The following is a 20,611-nucleotide window of genomic DNA, read 5'->3' as shown; positions in this document are numbered from 1 at the left end:
AATACCTGAATTTGTTTATTATTGAATTTACCTGAAAGCAAAACTTTCTTTACTTAACTATTTCCCAGTTGCCTCTTAAGTTTTTAGTGTTTCTAATGATAAATATTGAAGTTTGATCAAATGTAAAGTAACTAATTCAGTTCATCTCCTAAGTTTGTTTTCAAAGCTAAGAAAATATTAATAAAGTCTCAGACTTACATACATAACATTGTTCTTGACTATTGGTTCTCAAAGTGTTGTCCCCAAAGCAGCTTCTCTTTCTCAAGGTGTAGGCCCCGCCCCAAACCTACAGAATCAGAAACTCTGGGAGTAAAGACCAGCAATCTGTGTTTTAACAAGCCTTCAGGTAATTCTGATATCAGCTAAAGTTTTGGAATTACTGTTTATACTATATTCCATTGAAACTACTTTCAACCTGACCCTATTTTCTTAAGTGGTCTTCAAGTTCATATAGCCAATAAACCTTTTTTTTTTTTTTGTATTTAGGGTGAAATATATCAAGTTTTGTTTCCTCAGGTTTATTTTTTGTAGTTCTAGTTGTTGTATAGCATCTTTCAGGTAAGCTGAAGTGTTGCCTCATTGCCTTGCTCTTTCTTACCTTATTATCTTTGCATATCCCCTACCCTCTGTCAAATTTCCACACCATTGCCTCTCTTCAATTCCCCACCTGTAAAAATAACATCCCTTTAGAATTTGATGTGAGGATTCAATGAGAAAGTATATGTGGATATATACATACTTGGAACATTTTTGGAATAGAGAAAAAGAAAGCCATGTGAAAGTCTAATTAATTACTTTATCAATTATAATTTTTAATAAATTTACTTCATAAAAGAAAATTTTGGTTTATTCATAAAATTAAGGGCAAATACTGAAACTTGCCACATATCTCAGTTTGGTTTAATGAAGAGCAGTAGAGGTGTATGTAGGCCAGCTGTTCACCTTATTCTATAAAATGGTAGTTTTCATGCATGAAGCATGAATCAAACCTAAATTAAGAACCCACATAAATATAAATACAGCATCTTTTCCATTTGGGCTGAACTACTTTGGATTTCATATTAGCTAAATTAAAAATATGTTTTTATTAGGTGCAAGTAGTTTCCAAAGTGCTTTTCCTGGCTCACATCTTGTCGTTATTTTCTTGAAGGGTTGGTCTAGCACAGTTCAAGCAAGTTTTCTGGTCCTGTTTGTCTGCCAGGTGGTAACGGAGTAGGAAACCCACAGAGAGGTTAAGTCTATGAAGCCTTATGGAAAAGAAAAACTGACCTTTTCTACAGCAGTGGCCTAGGAATGAGTCAGCTCTTGCATCCAGTCACTAGTGACTCTGAGAATGAAGCTTGTTTTCAGCTAAATGCCAATTAGGGTTTCAGAGGCAGACTTTGTGCAGATTCAGGTAGAGCAAATCTTTAAGTCACTATAATATAGGTGAGAGTTTTTGCAAAAGTCAAGCAACACAGATGATGAACCCTGCTGTAGCTTGGTGTCTATTGTATTCAAAAAACTTTTATACCATATTATGTGTTTTATGTGTCTAGATGGCTAGAGAGAAAAGAAAACTTGGTTTGGGATGTTTTTTTCCCCTTAAAGTAGGAGCTTTATTGTTACAGTTGGAAAAATTACAAAAACTTCCCTTTTCTCTCCTTACTGATTCCTTGCTTCCTTCTGCCTATCCCCTGCCCCCATAGCTCTTAGGATGGGGAAAAAAACTAAAAATTGAGAGTGAAAAGGTATTGTATTAATTCTCTAAAAACACCCTTTTAGTGGCATAGTGGCCATATGCAAGAGCTGAATCATTCCCAGAATAGAAGCATGTATCAGTGTAGTTCCCAAAATGTTTAATTTTGAGAGGTGAGATCAAATTTGAGCTAAATGTTTTTGTGTGATTTGGACTTGCAGTTTTATTAAATTCATACAGCCGGTATATTCCTCATCATGGTTAATAAAATTGCAATGGAAATATTAAGAAACCTTTTTAAAAGTCTCAATGCTGTCTTTGTAGTTCTAGATGTATTACTTAGTACAAATTGAAATACACCCTATGATAAAATTTATTCTGCAAAAATAAAAAAATCTATGTTGCATAAGCATTCAAATATGTCACACTTTTTATTCTTGACTTAATATAGTCACTCCAAAATATTTGAGATTTTGCATGAGATCATGGTAGAAATCAAAATGTTTTAACAAGTGGATTCTTAAATTGGTAAAAAAAAAAAAAAAAAAAATACATGGTGCATTAAGTGTCTTGAACACTGGAGTATTTTTATTTGATTAAATTTAACTTTATAATGATGATTTCTTTTAGTTTTAGAAATGAGCAGAGAAAGAATGGTGAATCATAATGTCTACCAAATTTGTTCAAGGAAAATTATTTGAAATATTCCCCTCAAAAAAGAAACTTATTTTTTTCTAAATAAAAATAAATTTTTCTTTATAACCAGAATAGTTTATAAAATCATTAAGTCATGTGATATTGCATTCTACAGAGCTAGCCATTGTTTTCATTTTGGTAAACTACCTTTCAAATCTTTGGTTTTGTTTGGTGGCATGTATACATATATTCACAAACATACAATTTTATATAAACTGAATAATTATTTGTTTTTATTATATTTATAAATAGTGTTGTCATGAACACCCATTACATTCTTCTTTTGTGCTTAACAAGGAGCTTGAGCACTTTGGGATTCTTATGATAAATGTATAGAATTGCTGAGTGGAAGGGTACACACATGTAGCATGATACATTTTGCCAGTGCTTGAGAGAACTGAATTATTTTTTCATACCCTTAAAAAAAATCCCATGATATTATAATAACAAAAAATTGCAGCTTTAGGCAATCTCAAAGAATGATTAGCACTACCAACAATTTAGTTTGGTTTAATGTATTTATTGAGTATTGAATGCTGATTTTATGTTAGATTTGGTGCTATTTATTGGAGTTGCAAAAGTGAAATGATACAGTTTTATTGGACTACTGGAGATTACAAAGAAAATAAACAGGCTGCTAAAATACAATATGATAAGCTTGATGGTAAGGATAATATAGGGAGCTTGTGCATCAGTATTGAGAGTTCAGAAAAGTCTTTATGGAGAACATGGCATGGAAGCTGAGATCTGAAGGATGATTATGAGTTATGAGCAGAAGGGAAGTGGAAGAGAGAGGAGTGTTTTAGGTCACGAGGAATAGGTGTCAAAGATTATATTATACATTCTGAGAACTGACAGGATTTTAGGATGTGGGAATGCATGCAAAAAGTGAGGCAAGAGATAAAGATGGAGAATAAAGCAGAGCTGAGAGCATGAAGAACCTTGCAGTCTTAAGGAGTTTGAACTTTGAGAATTAAGGGTCACTGTAGCATTGAAATGATGAGATCAAATTTCAGCTTTAAAATATTATTCGTGCTCTAGTTTGGGCAGGGACTTGCAGACAAGCAAATCACAGAGCCCCAAGGTCAAAAAGATGTGATACACTTGATTTGGGCAGGCATCTGTACCAAAAGAGTCCAAGCTTGTCAATTAGACAAGGCAGTAAGAAAAGGCAAATTTTAAGGTCAGGTGAGCAAAAGCACAATTTGTCTGATGGCTCTTCTGTCTTGAAAAAGCAAGCAAAGTACTTTCTGGGAGACTTGGAAACTTAACCTATGCAGTGAGGAAAGAGTCTGGATTTAGAATTTGATAAATGCATCGTAACAATAATATCATCATCAACATCATAGTGTGTTGTTATTATCAGGAAGGCCACATTTAGGTATGTTTGATTATAGACCTAAGGTAAGGATAAATATAGGGAGTTTGTGCATCAGTATTGAGAGTTCAGAAAAGTCTTTGCAGAGAACATGGCATGGAAGCTGAGATCTGAAGGATGATTTTGAGTTGTGAGGAGAAGGGAAGTGGAAGAGAGAGAAGTGTTTTAGGAGGAATAGGTGTGAGTCAAACAGAATGACTCATTTTAGGCCTTATTCTTGAATAGATGCTCATGATATATCTCTTGTCCATAACTGGTTCAGGACCCAGGTGGAATGGGCTTGCACATAAAGGAGGCACTTCAATGTCTATACCTGCACTGGATGAGAGAGGCAGGGCCAAAAGTTCCTAAACGTTAAATGTGAAAAGCTTCAGTAATTCAAGAGGATCACTTATATATAGCTTCATTTGTGAAACACTTTGTACAGCTTTATGATGTCCTGGAAGCCATTTTATATAATTTTGATCCATGCTGACAAAAGTCTAGATGAATGCCAGAAAAACTTCTACCTCATTTTTTTCTTATTTAATCTATACCATGTACTATATTTAAAATCATTTGTCCATATATTCATTTTTTTACATAACGTTGAAAGTGTTTTGATGTCGGTAAAGCAAATTTAACAAGGCGAGAACACTGTGGGAAATGGGAAATCTTAAGGAATTTACATACTTGTCTGTTACCAAGTATAGCGTTCACAAAAATGACCTCATCCTCTTTATATCCTGATCGACATCATTCTATCTGATGCTCTTATCTCAGTGATTTTTATTCTGTGTGCTATATTTTAGATGTCTATCTTCACAACAAAACTTCTCCTCTTCCCAGACCTCCACATTTCCCTCTGATGGGTCCCAGGATTAGTATTCTATACTCTTTCTCCCTTAGTGTATGCCTATATTTATTTAGCACCAACAACATATTGAGTCACAGTGTTGAATACTGTGATAAATGTGGTTCATTAATTTTTTTCCTAATGACTTTAGTTTTTTTATGAAAATGATGCCTACTCAGTATAAAAAATTAAGGCAATAGAGCAGAAAGAAAAGAAAATGGAAACCCAAAACAGCAACATACCTAAAAATATTCTGTGAACACTGTTGCAAAAGGAATGCATAAGCTTTTTGTTTTGTTTTGTTTTGTTCACTTAGAAGCATTATTTTAAAAATAGTCAAAGAAAGCAAGCTTTTTTCCAAGGACAGTAAAGGTCAATCAATTAAAGGAAGTCTATTAATGTAATGTAGTATATTAACAGATTGAACAATAGTATTTCAATTTTTTAAATACATAAATTAAGTAACAAAACAACATTCCTTCTAATACAAATATTAAATATAATATAGCACTTCTCTGTGATAAATAGTAGTTCCTCTTCTAAACCAAAATTAAAAGTATTATAGCAATAGACCCTTCTCTCTTAAATTAAGATAGTATATATCTTCTTTTAAGAAATGTCTATTCCTATCCTTTGCCCATTTTTAAATAGGATTATTGGTTTTTTTATTGTTGAGTTGTTTGAATTGTTTGTATTTTCTGGATATTAGCTCCTTGTCAGATGAGTAGTATGCAAATATTTTTTCCCATTCAACAGGTTGTCTGTTCACCTTGTTGATTATTTCCTTTACTTTGCAGAAGCTTTTTAGTTTAATGTAGTCCCATTTGTCTATTTTTGTTTTAGAGGTCTTAGATGTAAAAATTCTGTGATTTTGAGGTCTTAGATGTAAAAATCTTTGCCTAAACCAATGTCCTGAAGTGTTTTCCCTATGTTTTCTTTTAGTAGTTTTATAGTTTTAGGTCTTATGTTTAAGTCTTTAATCCATCTTGAGTTGATCTTTGTATATGGTTAGAGATAGGAGTCTAGTTTTATTCTTCTGCATGTTTTCCCAGCACTATTTCTGGAAGAGGGTATTCTTGTCCCAGTGTATGTTCTTGGTGTCTTTGTTGAAAATCAGTTGACTCTAAATATGTGTGATGATTCACATATTTTGTCAATTTATGGTGTCTCATGTGTCATGAAGCTTTGCTCATTTAAAAATTCTTTTTTCTTGATATTTGACTGGGTTATTTCAAAAGATCTGTATTCAAGTTCTGAAATTCTTTCTTCTGCTTGATCTAGTCTATTGTGGATGCTTTTTTTTTTTTTTTTTTTTTTTTTTTTTGAGACAGAGTCTTGCTCAGGCTGGAGTGCAGTGGCACAATCTCGGCTCACTGCAACCTCCGCCTCCTGGGTTCAAGTGATTCTTCTGCCTCAGCCTCCTGAGTAGCTGGGATTACAGGCTCATGCCACCTTGCCTGCCTAATTTTTGTATTTTTGGTAGAGATAGGGCTTCACCATGTTGGACAGGCTGGTGTCGAACTCCTGACCTCATGATTCGCCTGCCTCAGCCTCCCAAAGTGCTGAGATTACAGGCATGAGCCACCACGCTCAGCCGATTCTTTTTTTTTGTTTGTTTTTTAGACAGTCTTGCCCTGTCACCCAGGATGGAGTGCAGTGGCACAATCTTGGCTCATTGCAACATTCGCCTCCCATGTTGAAGCGATTCTCCTGCCTCAGCCTCCTGAGTAGCTGGAGTTACAGAAACGCACCACCACACCTGTGATTGTTAAAATCTGCATTTATATACAATAGCAAAGACTTGGAATCAACCCAAATGTCCATCAGTGACAGATTGGATTAAGAAAATGTGGCACATATACACCATGGAATACTATGCAGCCATCAAAAATGATGAGTTTGTGTCCTTTGTAGGGACATGGATGCAGCTGGAAACCATCATTCTTAGCAAACTATCACAAGAACAGAAAACCAAACACCGCATGTTCTCACTCATAGGTGGGAACTGAACAATGAGATCACTTGGACTCAGGAAGGGGAACATCACACACCAGGGCCTATCATGGGGAGGGGGGAGGGGGGAGGGATTGTATTGGGAGTTATACCTGATGTAAATGACGAGTTGATGGGTGCAGCACACCAACATGGCACAAATATACGTATGTAACAAACCTGCACATTATGCACATGTACCCTACAACTTAAAGTATAATAATAATATATAAATTTAAAAAAAAAAAAAAAAAAGAAATCCACAACTACCAGAAAGTAGAAAAAGAAAGCTAATACCAGAGCAGTAAAAGGCAACTAAAAACCAAATTGACCATGAAGTTAGAACCAGATATGTGCTCAAGGCACTGAGGTTTTAATTTAAGTGCTTAGCTTCTTTGCATGTATGTAATTATTGATAAATAATTATCTTATATTACAAAAAAAAAAAATCTGCATTTATAGGTTACAGAGACCAGTAACTCAGAGTATACAAATATCAGTTCCAATGCTTATTCCTTTGGTTTTCAGTCCCCCTCCTCATTTTCCAAACCCTGGGTATTGCCCTTGATTTCTAGTGAGCTAAACATATGTATTTAAAGGTATTTTTTAGGCTGGGTTCGGTGACTGACACCTGTAATCCTAGCATTTTGGGAGGCCGAGGCGGGTGGATCACGAGGCCAGGAGATCGAAACCATCCTGACTAACACGGTGAAACCCAGTCTCTACTAAAAATACAAAAAATTAGCCGGGCGTGGTGGTGGGCACCTGTAGTCCCAGCTACTCGGGAGATGGAGGCAGGAGAATGGCGTGAACCCAGGAGGTGGAGGCTGCAGTGAGCCGAGATCATGCCACTGCACTCCAGCCTGGGCAACAGAGAGAGACTCCATCTCAAAAAAAAATAAATAAATAAAAGTAAAGGTATTTTTGAAAAATGTACTCTATTCAGCACTTCTATGTGTTGGGTCGCAAGAGAGTTTTCAGGTTATCTAGTATACTGCCTTACTAGAAATGGAAATCTAATTTGTTTTTCATGTTGAATTAATATCATTTGTAAAGTTGGATTGTGAAATAGACATTTGGCTAAAGACCAGGTTTCTGCCACAGCAAATGTACTCCAATTCTGTGAAATCTTGGCTAAGCCAAGTTTTTGTTATGAAATAACATATTTGATTCTGAGATTTTTACTTGGTGCTTAGACAGAATAGCAATATCACCTACTAATATTATTGGCACTTTACGATTTTGTTTAAGATACACTGTTGTTTAGTGTGTTTTGAAAAAAAAGAATAAAATTTTCTAAGATTTGAAAGAGATCTTACAAAGATTAGGGGTAATCTGCATTAAACTTCTAATCTTTTCATTAAAAATACATGTGATCTTTCATATGAAAGGAGTAAGATTGTAAGTTTAAAGGCTATATACAAATGCATTTATATTTCTCCTTTTCTTTCTAAATTACAATATATTTAAAGATATGGATATAGTCTTTCTATTCGTAAGTAGTGGTGTAGCAGATTATAAAGGGCATGTAGAACATTAGCTCTCAGATTAAATGTTATCTTTTGATAGATACCTTTCAGGATCACTTAGACTAAAATAAGGTAGGTTCTCTGTTACCTTTCTCATACTTCCTCTAAGTATGTATGCAATTCTTTGTTGACTCGCTTATTCCTTACCTTTTCAACTAGGTTATAATGAAAGAACATAAGCAATTCACTTTCAAGCATTTAGTGACCAGAGTTAGGATATGGGAATTTTGTGATTTTTAGGTTTTTTTGAACTGTTACATTTCTCATTTTCATAGTATATGTTTAATCTAAGCAGTGCCCTAAACACAAAAACTAATCAGTGTGCTTTTGAAATCTGTTTCTCTATGGAAACAATGGAAAAATTTGCCTTTTTAATCTCTTGTTAAACTGAGATCTCATTTTGTCAATAATAGATTATGTAAATAGCAAGAATAGTAATAGTGGTAGTGGTGGAGGTGAGAGCGATAATAGTAAGAGAAGCAAATTTCTGTTTAGTGTTATCTTGGGCCAACTACTATGCTAAGTATGCTAAGTAATTTCCATAGAATCTTAGTTCTTTCTTACAACAACCTTACTGTTCTTTTCATTTCTAGGTCAGTGAACTGAGGCTTAGATTGGTTGTCCAATGCCATACTGCTAGTAATAGGTAGAACAGAGCTTCAAACACATGGTGGAGTTTTATTAACTTTTGTTGGATATTTGCATGATATAAGTATATATTTTCAAAATGTGTGTATAAACTACAGTATATTTTGGCACTTTTTGAAATATGGTAAACCTACATCTCTGCTACAGCTGATGATACTGTAAGTCTAAAAATTGTATGAAACATCTACAATTTTAATACATATGATGGGCTTTTATTACAGCTATTTTATGATTTCATCAACAGCCAAGCTGTTGTTTCACTACAAACAGATTGGCTATCTTTGTGATTAAAGCAGCAGCAGGCTAAAGACCATGAAGGGTTTACTGTTTGGTTTTCAGTCATTTCCATGTGTTATGAATTCTTATCAGATATTGGGAAATAGCAGGCTTAAACTAACTGCAAGTGCTACATCTGTAGTCCAAGAGACAATAGTCTGTAATGGGCATGTGTTTAGCCATCAGCTTGTTTAACAAGGCCTCTAAGCAAGTTCCTTTACCGTCATATGTAAGAAACTAACACATATTCCATTTATATAGATTTAAGATCTCTTCAACAGCATGTCAAACACTCAGGTCTTGATAATCTGTATCAATTTTTTAAATGTGAATATTAGAGAAGATCAGTGCTTGACTTCATTACCCTTATATTAAAATAATATTTCTCATGACATAAGAAAAAATAATAGATATAACTAAAAGTTTTCCTAAGGCACATTCCTAGAAACTGGAGAAAATGAGAAAAGCATCTGGGAAAAAGTAAGAACTAGACTGACAGTTATGCAAGATACTTGACATTGCCATTTTAAATCCTCAATCTCATGTTCAAAAGCTGCACAGTTAAAAAATAATTGCAGGATTTTAAAAAACTGCTTCAATCAAGTAATATGAACAAGCTTATAAAAATTGTAAATATACTGATATTGTAGTAATAAAAAGTTTCTTATGTAGCTATTTATTGATAATATCTCCTGTTATATAGAAAATATTCAGCTTAAATCCCTCTACTGGATATTTATTTAAAGAAAAGGAAATTGTTATATCAAAGGGATACCTATAACCCCATGTTTATTGCAGCACTATTCACAATAGCCAAGATGTGGAATCGACCTTAGAGTCTATCAGTGGACGAATGGAAAAAGAAGCTGTGGTGTACGTACACAATGGAATATTACTTGGCCTTAAAAGGATGAAATCCTATCATTTGCAGCAACATGGATGGAACAAGAGGTCATTGTGTTAAGTGAAATAAGCCAAGCACAGAAAGACAATTATCGTATATTCTCAATCATATGTAGGAGCTGAAAACCTTGATCTCATAGAGGTAGAATGTAGAATGATAGATACCAGAGGCATATAGGTTTGTGTGCTGGTCAGGGGGGGCGGATGAAGAGAGGTTGGATAATGAGTATAAACAAACAGTTGAATAGAAAGAACAAGCTCCATGCTCAATAGCAGAGTAGGGTGACTATAGTTAACAATAATGAATTGTATATTTCAAAACAGCTAGAAGGGAGGACTTGAAATTTATACAACATTTAGAAATGTTAAGTACTTGAGATGATAGATACCCTTAATAACCTGACTTTACCATTACATATGCTACAACTATAACAAAATATGACATGTAGCCCATAAAAATGTACAAATACTAGAAATCAATAAAAATTGTACATAAATAAAATATGCAGCTTAAAGGTAAGGTATGAGTCTAAAAGTACTTTTCACTTAGTAGGTGGTTAGCAGGTTAAGTGAAAACTGCATAAAGAATTAAGATGTCAGTGTCACATTGATAATTCTATTACTGACTTGGATAATTTTGAAAAATCTCTTGCCATCTCTATACTTCAGCTTTTTTGTGTCTAAGATAAAGATGTCAACATTCAGCATCTCACTACTTCTTTAGATGTGAATGAAAACTAAGGGAATAATTTTAATTCAAAATGGGCTTTAAAATGCCAAATCGAAAGGAATTAAAATGATCTGCTGGTATAACTTTTAACACTTATAATTTTAATTATGCATTTCAGAAACATTATATTTTGCCTTAAACTATTTTTCTGTAATGATGAAACTGAGGCAAAGAAGGAGAATTAATTGCCATTTCATGGCCAAATAATGATGTTTAGTCTAGGTCTTTTGGTAAACACATTTCTTCCCACGACCCCCACCCAAATATTTTGTCTAATCATTTGGAATGCTGTAAGTTGACATTAGTTTTAGATGAAGAAAACAACTCATCACTGGCATTAGAGTAGATATCTTTAACATAATAATTAGTATCATTTTATCATTAATTTTCAGTTTTAATTCTAAATCTTGGAATATTACATGTCTTGAATATAGACACAATTTATAGATGTTTTGCATATTACATATATTGAATATAGACACAATTTATAGATGAGAAAACTGAGGATCAATGAGGTTAACAACTTTCCCCAAAGCTATACTCAAGTGCCACTTTTTCCATGAAGACTTAAAAGATGAGGAAGATTTTAGTAGACAGAAATAGGGTGAAAACACCATTTTAAGTAGTGGAAATGGCATGAACAAAGGAGTATGTGTACTGAATCTCAAAGTTTGCCAAGGTAATTATGACTAGTATGTTTTGACTGAAATTTAGAGTAACTGTAGAGGATATGTGGAGGATAAAGTTGAAAAAAAGTAGTTTGAAGTTAGGTCATGAGAGAGATTTAATTACTTAAGAAATTAGTGCATAATTCACTAGGATTTAGGGAGCTATGAAGATCATGGGAGTAGAAGTTAAGATCTGGGATGTGTGTTATAAAATAAATGGAAGAAAAGTCAGACCAGAGGCACATAGATGAAGTAGGAGACTGTTGACCAAGTGAAGTCCTGATGGCCTAAACTAGATTGCTGTCACTAACCATAGAAAGGAAGAGACTTTTTAAAGGAAAAGGAAAAATGTAGTAAGTAAGGGGGTGATACTAGAAGGTGGGCTTCACAACCAGCATTGTGGTAGCTTTATCAGAAATAGAAAAAAGAGGAATTAGTTGGTGTTCATTGAGGAGCCGACATTACCAATCTTTTTAAATGGTAAATTTGATGCATTTGTGGTGTGGCTAGTGGAATTTTTCATCTGGCAGTTAGAAATGCCAATTTAATCTTGAAAGTGGAAATATGTAAAGAGCATAGGCTAATAATCTTGATTTTGTATGTTGGATGCATTAAGGCAGAGAGAATTGAAGTTCTGAGTGCAGGTGAAATTTACAGAGAGGAAAAGAAGGTTGAGAAGCATCTAATTTTGAGGAGCAGAAGGTAGAAAAGTAGAACCAGTGGAAGCAGAGAAAGAATATCAAAGAGGTAGGATAAGATCCTAAGTGTCCTAAGATCTCATGACGCTATGTCTGAGATAGCAGAGGGGCAAAAGGGGTAAGGTGTTCAACAAAGTTGGATTCTTTTCAAGGTCTAAGTTACAATCCAGCAGGAAGTCATTGAAATTTGTGATTAGGAGGTCATAAGTTACTTTTGAGAGAACCATTTAAGGAGTGTGTGGATTACTAGTAAGATGTTAAAATGGGTGGATAGTGGGTTAAATGAAGACACTAAGAGCAGTTGAGAAATTGGTTGCAAAAAAAAAAAATTGGAAAAGCCAAAGGTGTGGAAAAATTGAAGGAAAATATTGTCACTTTACTCACAAATGCTTGGCATTTATACTTTACCCCATATCCTTTTCCCAGCTCTATCTTTCATTACTAGTTACCTTGCCCCACTTTAAATTATTTTATGCAATAGCCAAATATCTTCATGTTTTAGCATGTACCCTGTTTTTCCATCTCTCTGTCTTGGTTTAGACACACTGCTTGGGTGCATCTTCATTCTGTCTGTAAATAGCTAATTCCTACTTACCTTTCACGTCCCAGTTCACATGCTTACTCTGTGAGGCCATCTCTTATTTGTCCTGCAGTACTCTTTCCTTCACTGAATTTCAAAATGCTTCAGTTGTTTATTTGTCATGGAAGTTGCTGCTTTTTATTATGTACTGTTTTTATTATTGATGTACATGGCTTATATCCCTCTTTGGAATTGAGGCTCCTTGAAGTTTTTCTCAAGGTATCCATGAAACAACATGGAAAGAGCATAGACCTGGAGTTCAGATAGTCCCATTTTTAAATTTCTAGCTCTGTCACTTACTCACTATGTGACTTCTAAAAAGGTATTTATTTGATCTTCATAAACGTCAGCCTTTTTACCTATAAAATACCTATATCACAGCTCATTGAAAAGATTATTAAGTGATATAGGAGGTAACTGATTTAAAGAACCTAGCAAAGTGAGGTTCCCTTCGTTAATCATCTTGATTTCCATGCCAGTACCCAGAATGTTACCATATAAATATTAAGTGCTCCAAAAATTGCTAAATGAATTAGTAATTTCTTTGCTATTACTAAATATATAAAGCTACTGTAATTTCTAGGCTGCTGATATTTTATTGGGTTTTTTTTTTTTAAGAAATTCTTTTTTCCATTAAGGAGTAACTTATTGCAGATTTACTAGATAAAAAATATAGAAATATCTGGTGGATAAATGCTGATATCATACAAACCATATTAAAATTCAAATGAAATATAATTGTGAGGAAAACAATTAATGACTTAGAGTTAGTAACAGTTTATAAAAGCCATTTCTTTTACCATTTAAGCACAGACTAGGCTTTGAGGAGGCCAAGACAATGCTTTCTGGACTCTAAAGTAAGCCCATAATTTGGCAGTATATGGTGACATATACTCCAAGCTTACAATTTTAATTCTCATTTTAATATATTTAAATATATTCTGATGCCAGTGGATAGGATGATATTCCAGAGAATGTAAGATTGGGAATCCTAAAATTAGACTGTGATCTAAAAATTGGTTTAAAAACTTGTAGTTCGTTTCAATAGTTATAGATTCCACAGTACTAACAAATGGTGTTGCTTGAATAGTCTCAAAGATTTTTGGCAACATTGTAAATCTTCAATCACTTGAAATGTTTAGCATAATAAAGCAATTTTTAATAATCTGTATAGACCTACCCTTCTCTGTCTCACCTTGTCATTTTTGAGTTTTTATTCAGCATTGCTCAGTTTGTATATTATATGGCTACATCAATAGTGTGTCTAAATCTTTGACTATTTAAGGATAGATTTTTAGAAGGAAGCATTATGCATTCATTGCCCTTTTAAGACAATGAATAAAGTTGTTTGCTGTATATAGTAGAGATAACATTCATGTATAATAAATAATATAATAAAGAACTATGCCCATATGACAGACAGCTCTTAACAGTGGTGCTATTTTAAATAGATGACCTAAATCATAATAGCTACCATTTGTTGAACATGTCTTGTGTGCTTTATATTTTACATACCTTACCCCTAATTTATAGTTGAATAAACTGAGTCTCAGAGAAGTTAAGTAACTATTCTCAGGTCACCTGGCTAATAAGTGATAGAGTTGGCTTTTAAATCAGTACTTTCTGCATCCAAAGTTAAGTCTTATGAGAGCTATGTTGTTCTCCCTCTACAAATAGTATCATAAACAGTATATACTTTCTTTGCCTCATTCCTTATGTACTTCAAATTATTCTCGTAACTAGTTTGTCTACCCTAGAAATGCACCATTTCCTCTTCAACTCTCAAAATAATCTCTACCTCAAAGACCTTAGTCTTCGGAAAACATCATCTAAATGACTGAATTACTTACCAAATTGAAAACTATACAAAGTAGCATAATAAAAAGATAGTAATGTTTGGTGGAGTAAATGGAAGATGTGCTTGCTGTTCCCTGTGCAGCGGCTACCCAGTTCCATTTTTATGTCATGCCGAGTAAATATGGGATTTCTACAGTTGTGTTCATATAGCTTTAAGAAGTAGGAAGTAATTATACTTACCTGAGAACACGTAATGAGAGCCGAAACTGGGTATTGATGGTTAGAGTCAAGAGGAGCTGTTATATGTGAGAGAGATTAGAAAATGGTGTACTTCAACACTGATTCAATGAAAGGAAAGGGAGAAGAGTCCAAGGGAAATTTAAAGTCTGGTCATTAGAAAGATTATTGTTCCATGATCAAATAGAGACTTCAGGAGAAGGAGCAAATTTGGGCAAGAAGGAGAGGATTTCAGGTTTGGACACAAAGAATTTGTAATTATGTTGAGATGTCCAGCCTGCTGTTTCTCTAGAGTTGAGTCCTTGAAATGAGTCTGGTCTCAATTGAGATTTGCTGTGAGTGTAAAATGCACACTGGATTTTGAAGACTTAGTACAAAAGAGGGTGTAGAATATCACATTAATATTCTTTATATTGGTTTCATGTTAATTGGTAATATTTTAGATATATTGAGTATGTAAAAATTAATGTTTCCTTTTAGTTTTTAAATCTGGCTACCAGGAAACTTAAAATTGTATGTGTATTAGTCTGTTCTTATGCTGCTAATAAAGACATACCCAAGACTGGGTAATTTATAAAGAAAAGAGGTTTAACTGACTCACAGTTCTGCATGGCTGGGGAGGCCTCAGGAAACTTACAATCATGGTGGAAGACACCTCTTCACAGGCTGGCAGGAGAGAGAATGAGTGCCAGCAGGGGAAATACCAAATGCTTATAAAACCATCAGAACTCATGAGAACTCACTATCATGAGAACAGCATGAGAGAAACTGCCACCATGATCCAATCACTTTCCACCGGGTCCCTCCCACAACACGTGGGGATTACGGGAACTGCAATTCAAGATGACATTTGGGTGGGGACACAGCCATACCATATCAGTATGTGTCTTACCTTAAATTTCTGAGTTAATATACACAGAAATTTGTAGAAGATAGCTAGAAATGCAAGACCATAATCAAGGCAAAACATCTACGTTTGGAAATAACCTATATAGGAGTGATAGTTGATGTTATGAGATTAGATTAAAATGCCAGTGTACAAAGTATAGAGATGAGAAAAATGTCAACAATTATAATATGGGAAGAAAAAGAGTAACCAGGAGAAGAATTGGAGATTCAAAATGCTAAAATGGTATATAAGCCTCACTGGGATAGAATTCCAAGAAGAAAGGAGAAGGAAGGAATAATTAACATCATTGAATGATAGAGGCCAAAAAGGAAGCGGAGGAATGAGAAAAGGCCATTGAATTTGGTTGATATAGAAACAGTTTCAGTAGCCTATAAGAGAGATAGATTGCAAGAGATTAAGAAGTTAGAGTTTAATAAAGCACACTGTATATGTAAACTATTCTTTCAAGAATGAAGTCCATTTGTGAAGATAATAATCACTTGGTTTGAGCTGAGTCCAGAGAAATTTGAGCATGTTTGTTTGCTGAATAAAAGGATCAGTGAAGTGAGAGTGCTTGAAATTGTAAAAGAGAGAAGATAATTTCTATAATAAGATCCTAGAGCATTGGATCCCAAACCTGAGTACATACTGGAATCACCTGGGGATCTTGTTACAAGGGCAAATTTCCAGGCAACATTGCACATCTAAGGTTATTACATTCCCTGGAGATTTGTCTCCCCCAACATGTTGCTAGCAAGTTCTTCCAGGTGATTATGATGTATCTAAAGGACAAACAAGTCAAGGAAATTATGGGTGCTGATGAGATCATCAGTGAAATGATTGGTCATAGCATCCAGTATAGACAGACAGCCAATTAGGGCTAGAATGGGGCTGATGGACCATGAACTACAGTTAAGGAATTGGCTTTCATTGTTATGGGAATACATGCAAGTTTAGTAGGAATGAAAGGCTGAAAAAGTTAAAACATAATGGATTTTGATCACTGAGGGGACTTTCAGAATTCAGGATCTTGGAGGCCAAGCAGATGCAAAATGTGGCTGTGTGTGTCTGATGTGGAAAAAAGATGTAAAGAACTGAGTTATGCACATCATAAGGCCCAGCAGTTTGGTAACTAATACATGGCAGTGGTAAAAAGGTATAGGATTTGGGATTAGTAAAAAGCACTAAAGGTTCAATCAGATATGTAATTATCTAGACTTCAGATTCCACTAAACCTTAGCTTGAATATCTTTGATAAACATTTTCAGAGTGGAGTGCCTGCTTGGGTTCATAGCCTTTGAGTTTCCATGATTCACTCTAGATTTTGTTGAAAATACAGTGGGTACTTGACATTCATAGAGAATATATGCACAGTCTTAACTAGTCACAAGTAACCCTAAGGGTTTATGATAATGCGCAGTTAATAATTCTTTGCAAGGCATGAATTTGAATGTCCTGCCCTAAAACTGGCACGGAGAAGCAAGTCACTTAGCTAGTGCCGTGTAGTGAAGGTAACATTTACTTCTAAGTTTGTCTTTAACACATGATTATATTAATCATCAGACCTCACCCTGGTAGATTTAACTACCAGGAAATTAAAAGGAAATTATATGCCAAACCGTAGTATTAAATGAGTTAAAAACTTGGGTTTAAAAATCAAATGAGTTTTAAAAGTTTTTAGCGTGAAACCTAGCATGTAATAATTACTAAATGATAGTTACTGGTACCAGTTCAGGAATTCAGCCATTTTTGAAGCCAAATTTTTTGCGTATGTCTATGCTTAATGAGTAATATTTGTATTAAAAATTTTGTTTTGATCCAGTATCTCCATAAGTTATTACACTAAAACTAGAATGTTAAATTTGTTAATGAACTAGGAAGATAATGGGTCATTTATCACTTATGTTTGATAGGGGATATATTTTATAGTAATTCATAGTGCTATTATGAAAAAATTAGAACTTTTAAAATCCTTTAAGTGTATTTCTATGCCACAAGTATATATACACAGAAACAAAATAAATGAATTACATTATTCACTTTATTTTTCTTAGATGTGGTATACCAACGATTCTGTTTTTGCAAAACAACTTTTACTCTCAATATATTATATACTTACATAACTCTTGTTGCTTTATAGCGAAGAGCTCAGAAAAGAAGCAAGACAATTAAAACGGGAACTCTTAGCAGCAAAACAAAAAAAAGTAGAAAATGAAGCAAAACAAGCAGAAAAAAGAAGTGAAGGTAAGGGCATTCATCAGGCTTATTTTTTCACTTGATACTCCTCCTTCTCTGAATTTTCTTAGCTCCTCCCTGCTCTCTCCCATTTTCATCCCTTCCTTTCTCCTTTCCTTCTCATTTTCTCTTCCCTGTTTCTTTCCCTCCTTCTTGAGTTAGGTTGTGTGTATATGTGTGTGTGTGTATGTGTGTGTGCGTGTGTGTAAAATACTTTCTTTGAACTTAGCCAGTAAAATAAATTTCCACCCAGGAAATTTGTCTGAGAAGTAAATTCAGTGCAAATGGGATTGTAACTATTGTTTTTAAGTAAGATTCATGAAAACTAACAGAATACTTGAAATCTAGCAAAACTTAAAGGTTGCCATAGCATCGAACTGGATTAAAAGTACACAAGGGTGGAATGTTTATATATATATATATCTCATATTCTTTAAAACATTTTTAAAAAGTGTTTGAGCCCTATGTTTGGGACTTAGGTAAACATTTGTGTGTTGGTTTGAATAGTATTAAATGCCTAATATTATTTTTTGTTTGTTTTTGTTTTTACTCTTATGTTAAGACATAGAAAATCTAAAGTATTGATAAAGCTGATGAAAATAACATCTTGCTGTTTATACAGGTTAATTAGGTTCTTTGTTTCACTATGGTTTTTATTAAGCTTTAAAGAAAAGCTTTTTCATTGATGATCTTTAATTTAGTTTAAAATTGTTTCAGCTATAAAGCATGTAATATTCAGTTTCCAAAATAACAGCTTGGAACCCTCATCTGTTTTCTTTTTACAGTGATAAATTGTATTGTACATTCTGTGAATATGATCAGAAATTTTATTCAGTTGCCTCTTATAATGCATACTAAATTTGGTATAACAAATTTGCTTGTGCATATATATTCTATATTTTTATGCTTTTGAAAGCTTGGAGTGTTTTATCTAATGGATTCTATTGACAGTCACTGGAGGTGTATTAAAGAATAAGATGTAGCATCTAGGCTTAAAGACTACACATTCTAATACAGAACAGTGGCACAATGTTTGGCCATAGGTATTATTATTGTTTATTTTAAGTAGCATGAGTAATACCACTTAACTATTTAAAGAGCATTGTTCTCAATTCTCAGATTATTTGTACAAAATCCCCAATGACTATTTTCATAAAGGCAGATATTATACATACTTCATGAAGATTTGAAAGTCACTAAAGTATATATTTGAATGAAACTAATTATTTAAAAATTAACTGAGGTATAATGATGCAAATAATAAACTGAATTTAGAAGAAGGGATAAACTTATTTGTGGCTAGATCGTGAAGGCAAAATATAACCCAGAATATAAACAATATATTAGCAATAATGAGATTTGAAACAAGTACAGTCAGGATTATTTTATTTTTAGGTTTGTAAGTAATTATCTTAGAAGACTGTTTCTTATAATTAAAAGTATTTTAAATATATGAAAATAATTTCAACTAGAAAGAATAAAATATAAAACTTAAATATTTTATTCGCTTTTGAGCTAATAATTATTAGTACCCTCATGTCTTAAACACTATGCTAGATTAGGAGTGTAACATTGTGACTTACAGTTATGATCTACTAGGAGTGAAAGAAATGCAGTAGGTATACTATAATAGTGCCATACAAGTGAGGCCTACATTAGACATAAACAGTGCTACGTTTATTTATTTGTCTCCCTTTGAAATAATAAATAGTTAGGTAAAGAAAGACATTAGTCTTAAAGACTGATTTCTTAATACGAAAGAGAAGATTCTTAACAGAGCTCATTTCAATCTGCTTCTATTTATTTATTTATTGAGAGGGAGTCTCACTCTGTCACCATGCAGTGGCGTGATCTTGGCTCACTGCCACTGCCACCTCCCGGGTTCAAGTGATTCTAGTCTGTCAGCCTCCCGAGTAACTGAAACTACAGGCACGTGCCACCATGCCTGTCTGATTTTTTGTATTTTTAATAGAGACAGGGTTTCACCATGTTGACCAGCTGGTCTCGAACTCCTGACCTCAGGTGATCTGCCTGCCTCAGCCTCCCAGAGTGCTGGGATTACGGTCGTGAGCCACGGTGCCTGGCCTCACTCTGCTTTTATGATTGTTAACTATGTGAAAATATTTTTATGCCATAATTAGAAAGAGAATTATATTACTAATTATTTTTCTGTTAACTTTCCTTATATCATATAGAAGTACCTGGATTTTCTCTAAATCCAAATGATTGTTAAAATTAGCTTCCCCAAAAATTGGGTCATTTGATTGGTTTTGTTTTTTCTCATCTCAAAATATGCCATTTTATTTGTTTATTTTTATTGTTTTATTTTGAAATTATTTTAGACTCACACAGAAGTTGCAAAAGTAATAGTTACCATATACCTTTAATGTTAAGGCCTTCCGTGACAATAGATTAGTGATCAAAACCATGCCATTAATGTTGGAACAATACTATTAACTAACTTCAGACCTTATCAGAATTTCACCATTTTCCACACTAATATCCTTTTTTTGTTCTATGATTTTATCTAGGATCGAATTGCATTTATTTGTCATGTCTTCTTGGTCTCTTCTGATCTGTGACAATTCCTCAGTCATCCCTTGTCTTTCATGACCTTGACACTTTGAAAAGTCTTGGTTAGATATTTTGTAGAATGTCTCTCAATTTGAGTCTGATGTTTTCTAATTGAATTATGATTATTTCTTTTTTGGGAAGATTACCACAGAAGTAGTATTCCTTCTCAGTGCGTTATATCAGGAGTAACACAATGTCTCCTGTCTTATTCCTGATGATATTACCTTGATCCCTTGGTTAAAATGGTGTCTGCTGAGTTGCTGTACTC

General features: G+C 33.9%; 2 protein-coding genes across 2 annotated transcripts in view; one reads left to right on the top strand and one right to left on the bottom strand.

The window, feature by feature from the left end:
• Positions 1–20,611, top strand: part of CWC27 (CWC27 spliceosome associated cyclophilin) — a 264,308-nt gene that overhangs the window by 106,442 nt on the left and 137,255 nt on the right. Inside the window, exon 11 of the mRNA XM_050793764.1 lies at positions 17,675–17,778. Within this exon, the coding sequence (XP_050649721.1) occupies positions 17,675–17,778 (104 nt within the window). The remainder of the gene's footprint in view (positions 1–17,674; positions 17,779–20,611) is intronic.
• SREK1IP1 (SREK1 interacting protein 1) overlaps positions 1–20,611 on the bottom strand; it is a 276,826-nt gene that overhangs the window by 157,194 nt on the left and 99,021 nt on the right. The window lies entirely within an intron of this gene.

This window comes from Macaca thibetana, chromosome 6 (assembly GCF_024542745.1).
Source record: "Macaca thibetana thibetana isolate TM-01 chromosome 6, ASM2454274v1, whole genome shotgun sequence".
Lineage (NCBI taxonomy): Eukaryota > Metazoa > Chordata > Mammalia > Primates > Cercopithecidae > Macaca > Macaca thibetana.
The sequence above is the reverse complement of the archived record's forward strand: the minus strand, read 5'-3'. Positions and strand labels throughout refer to the sequence as shown.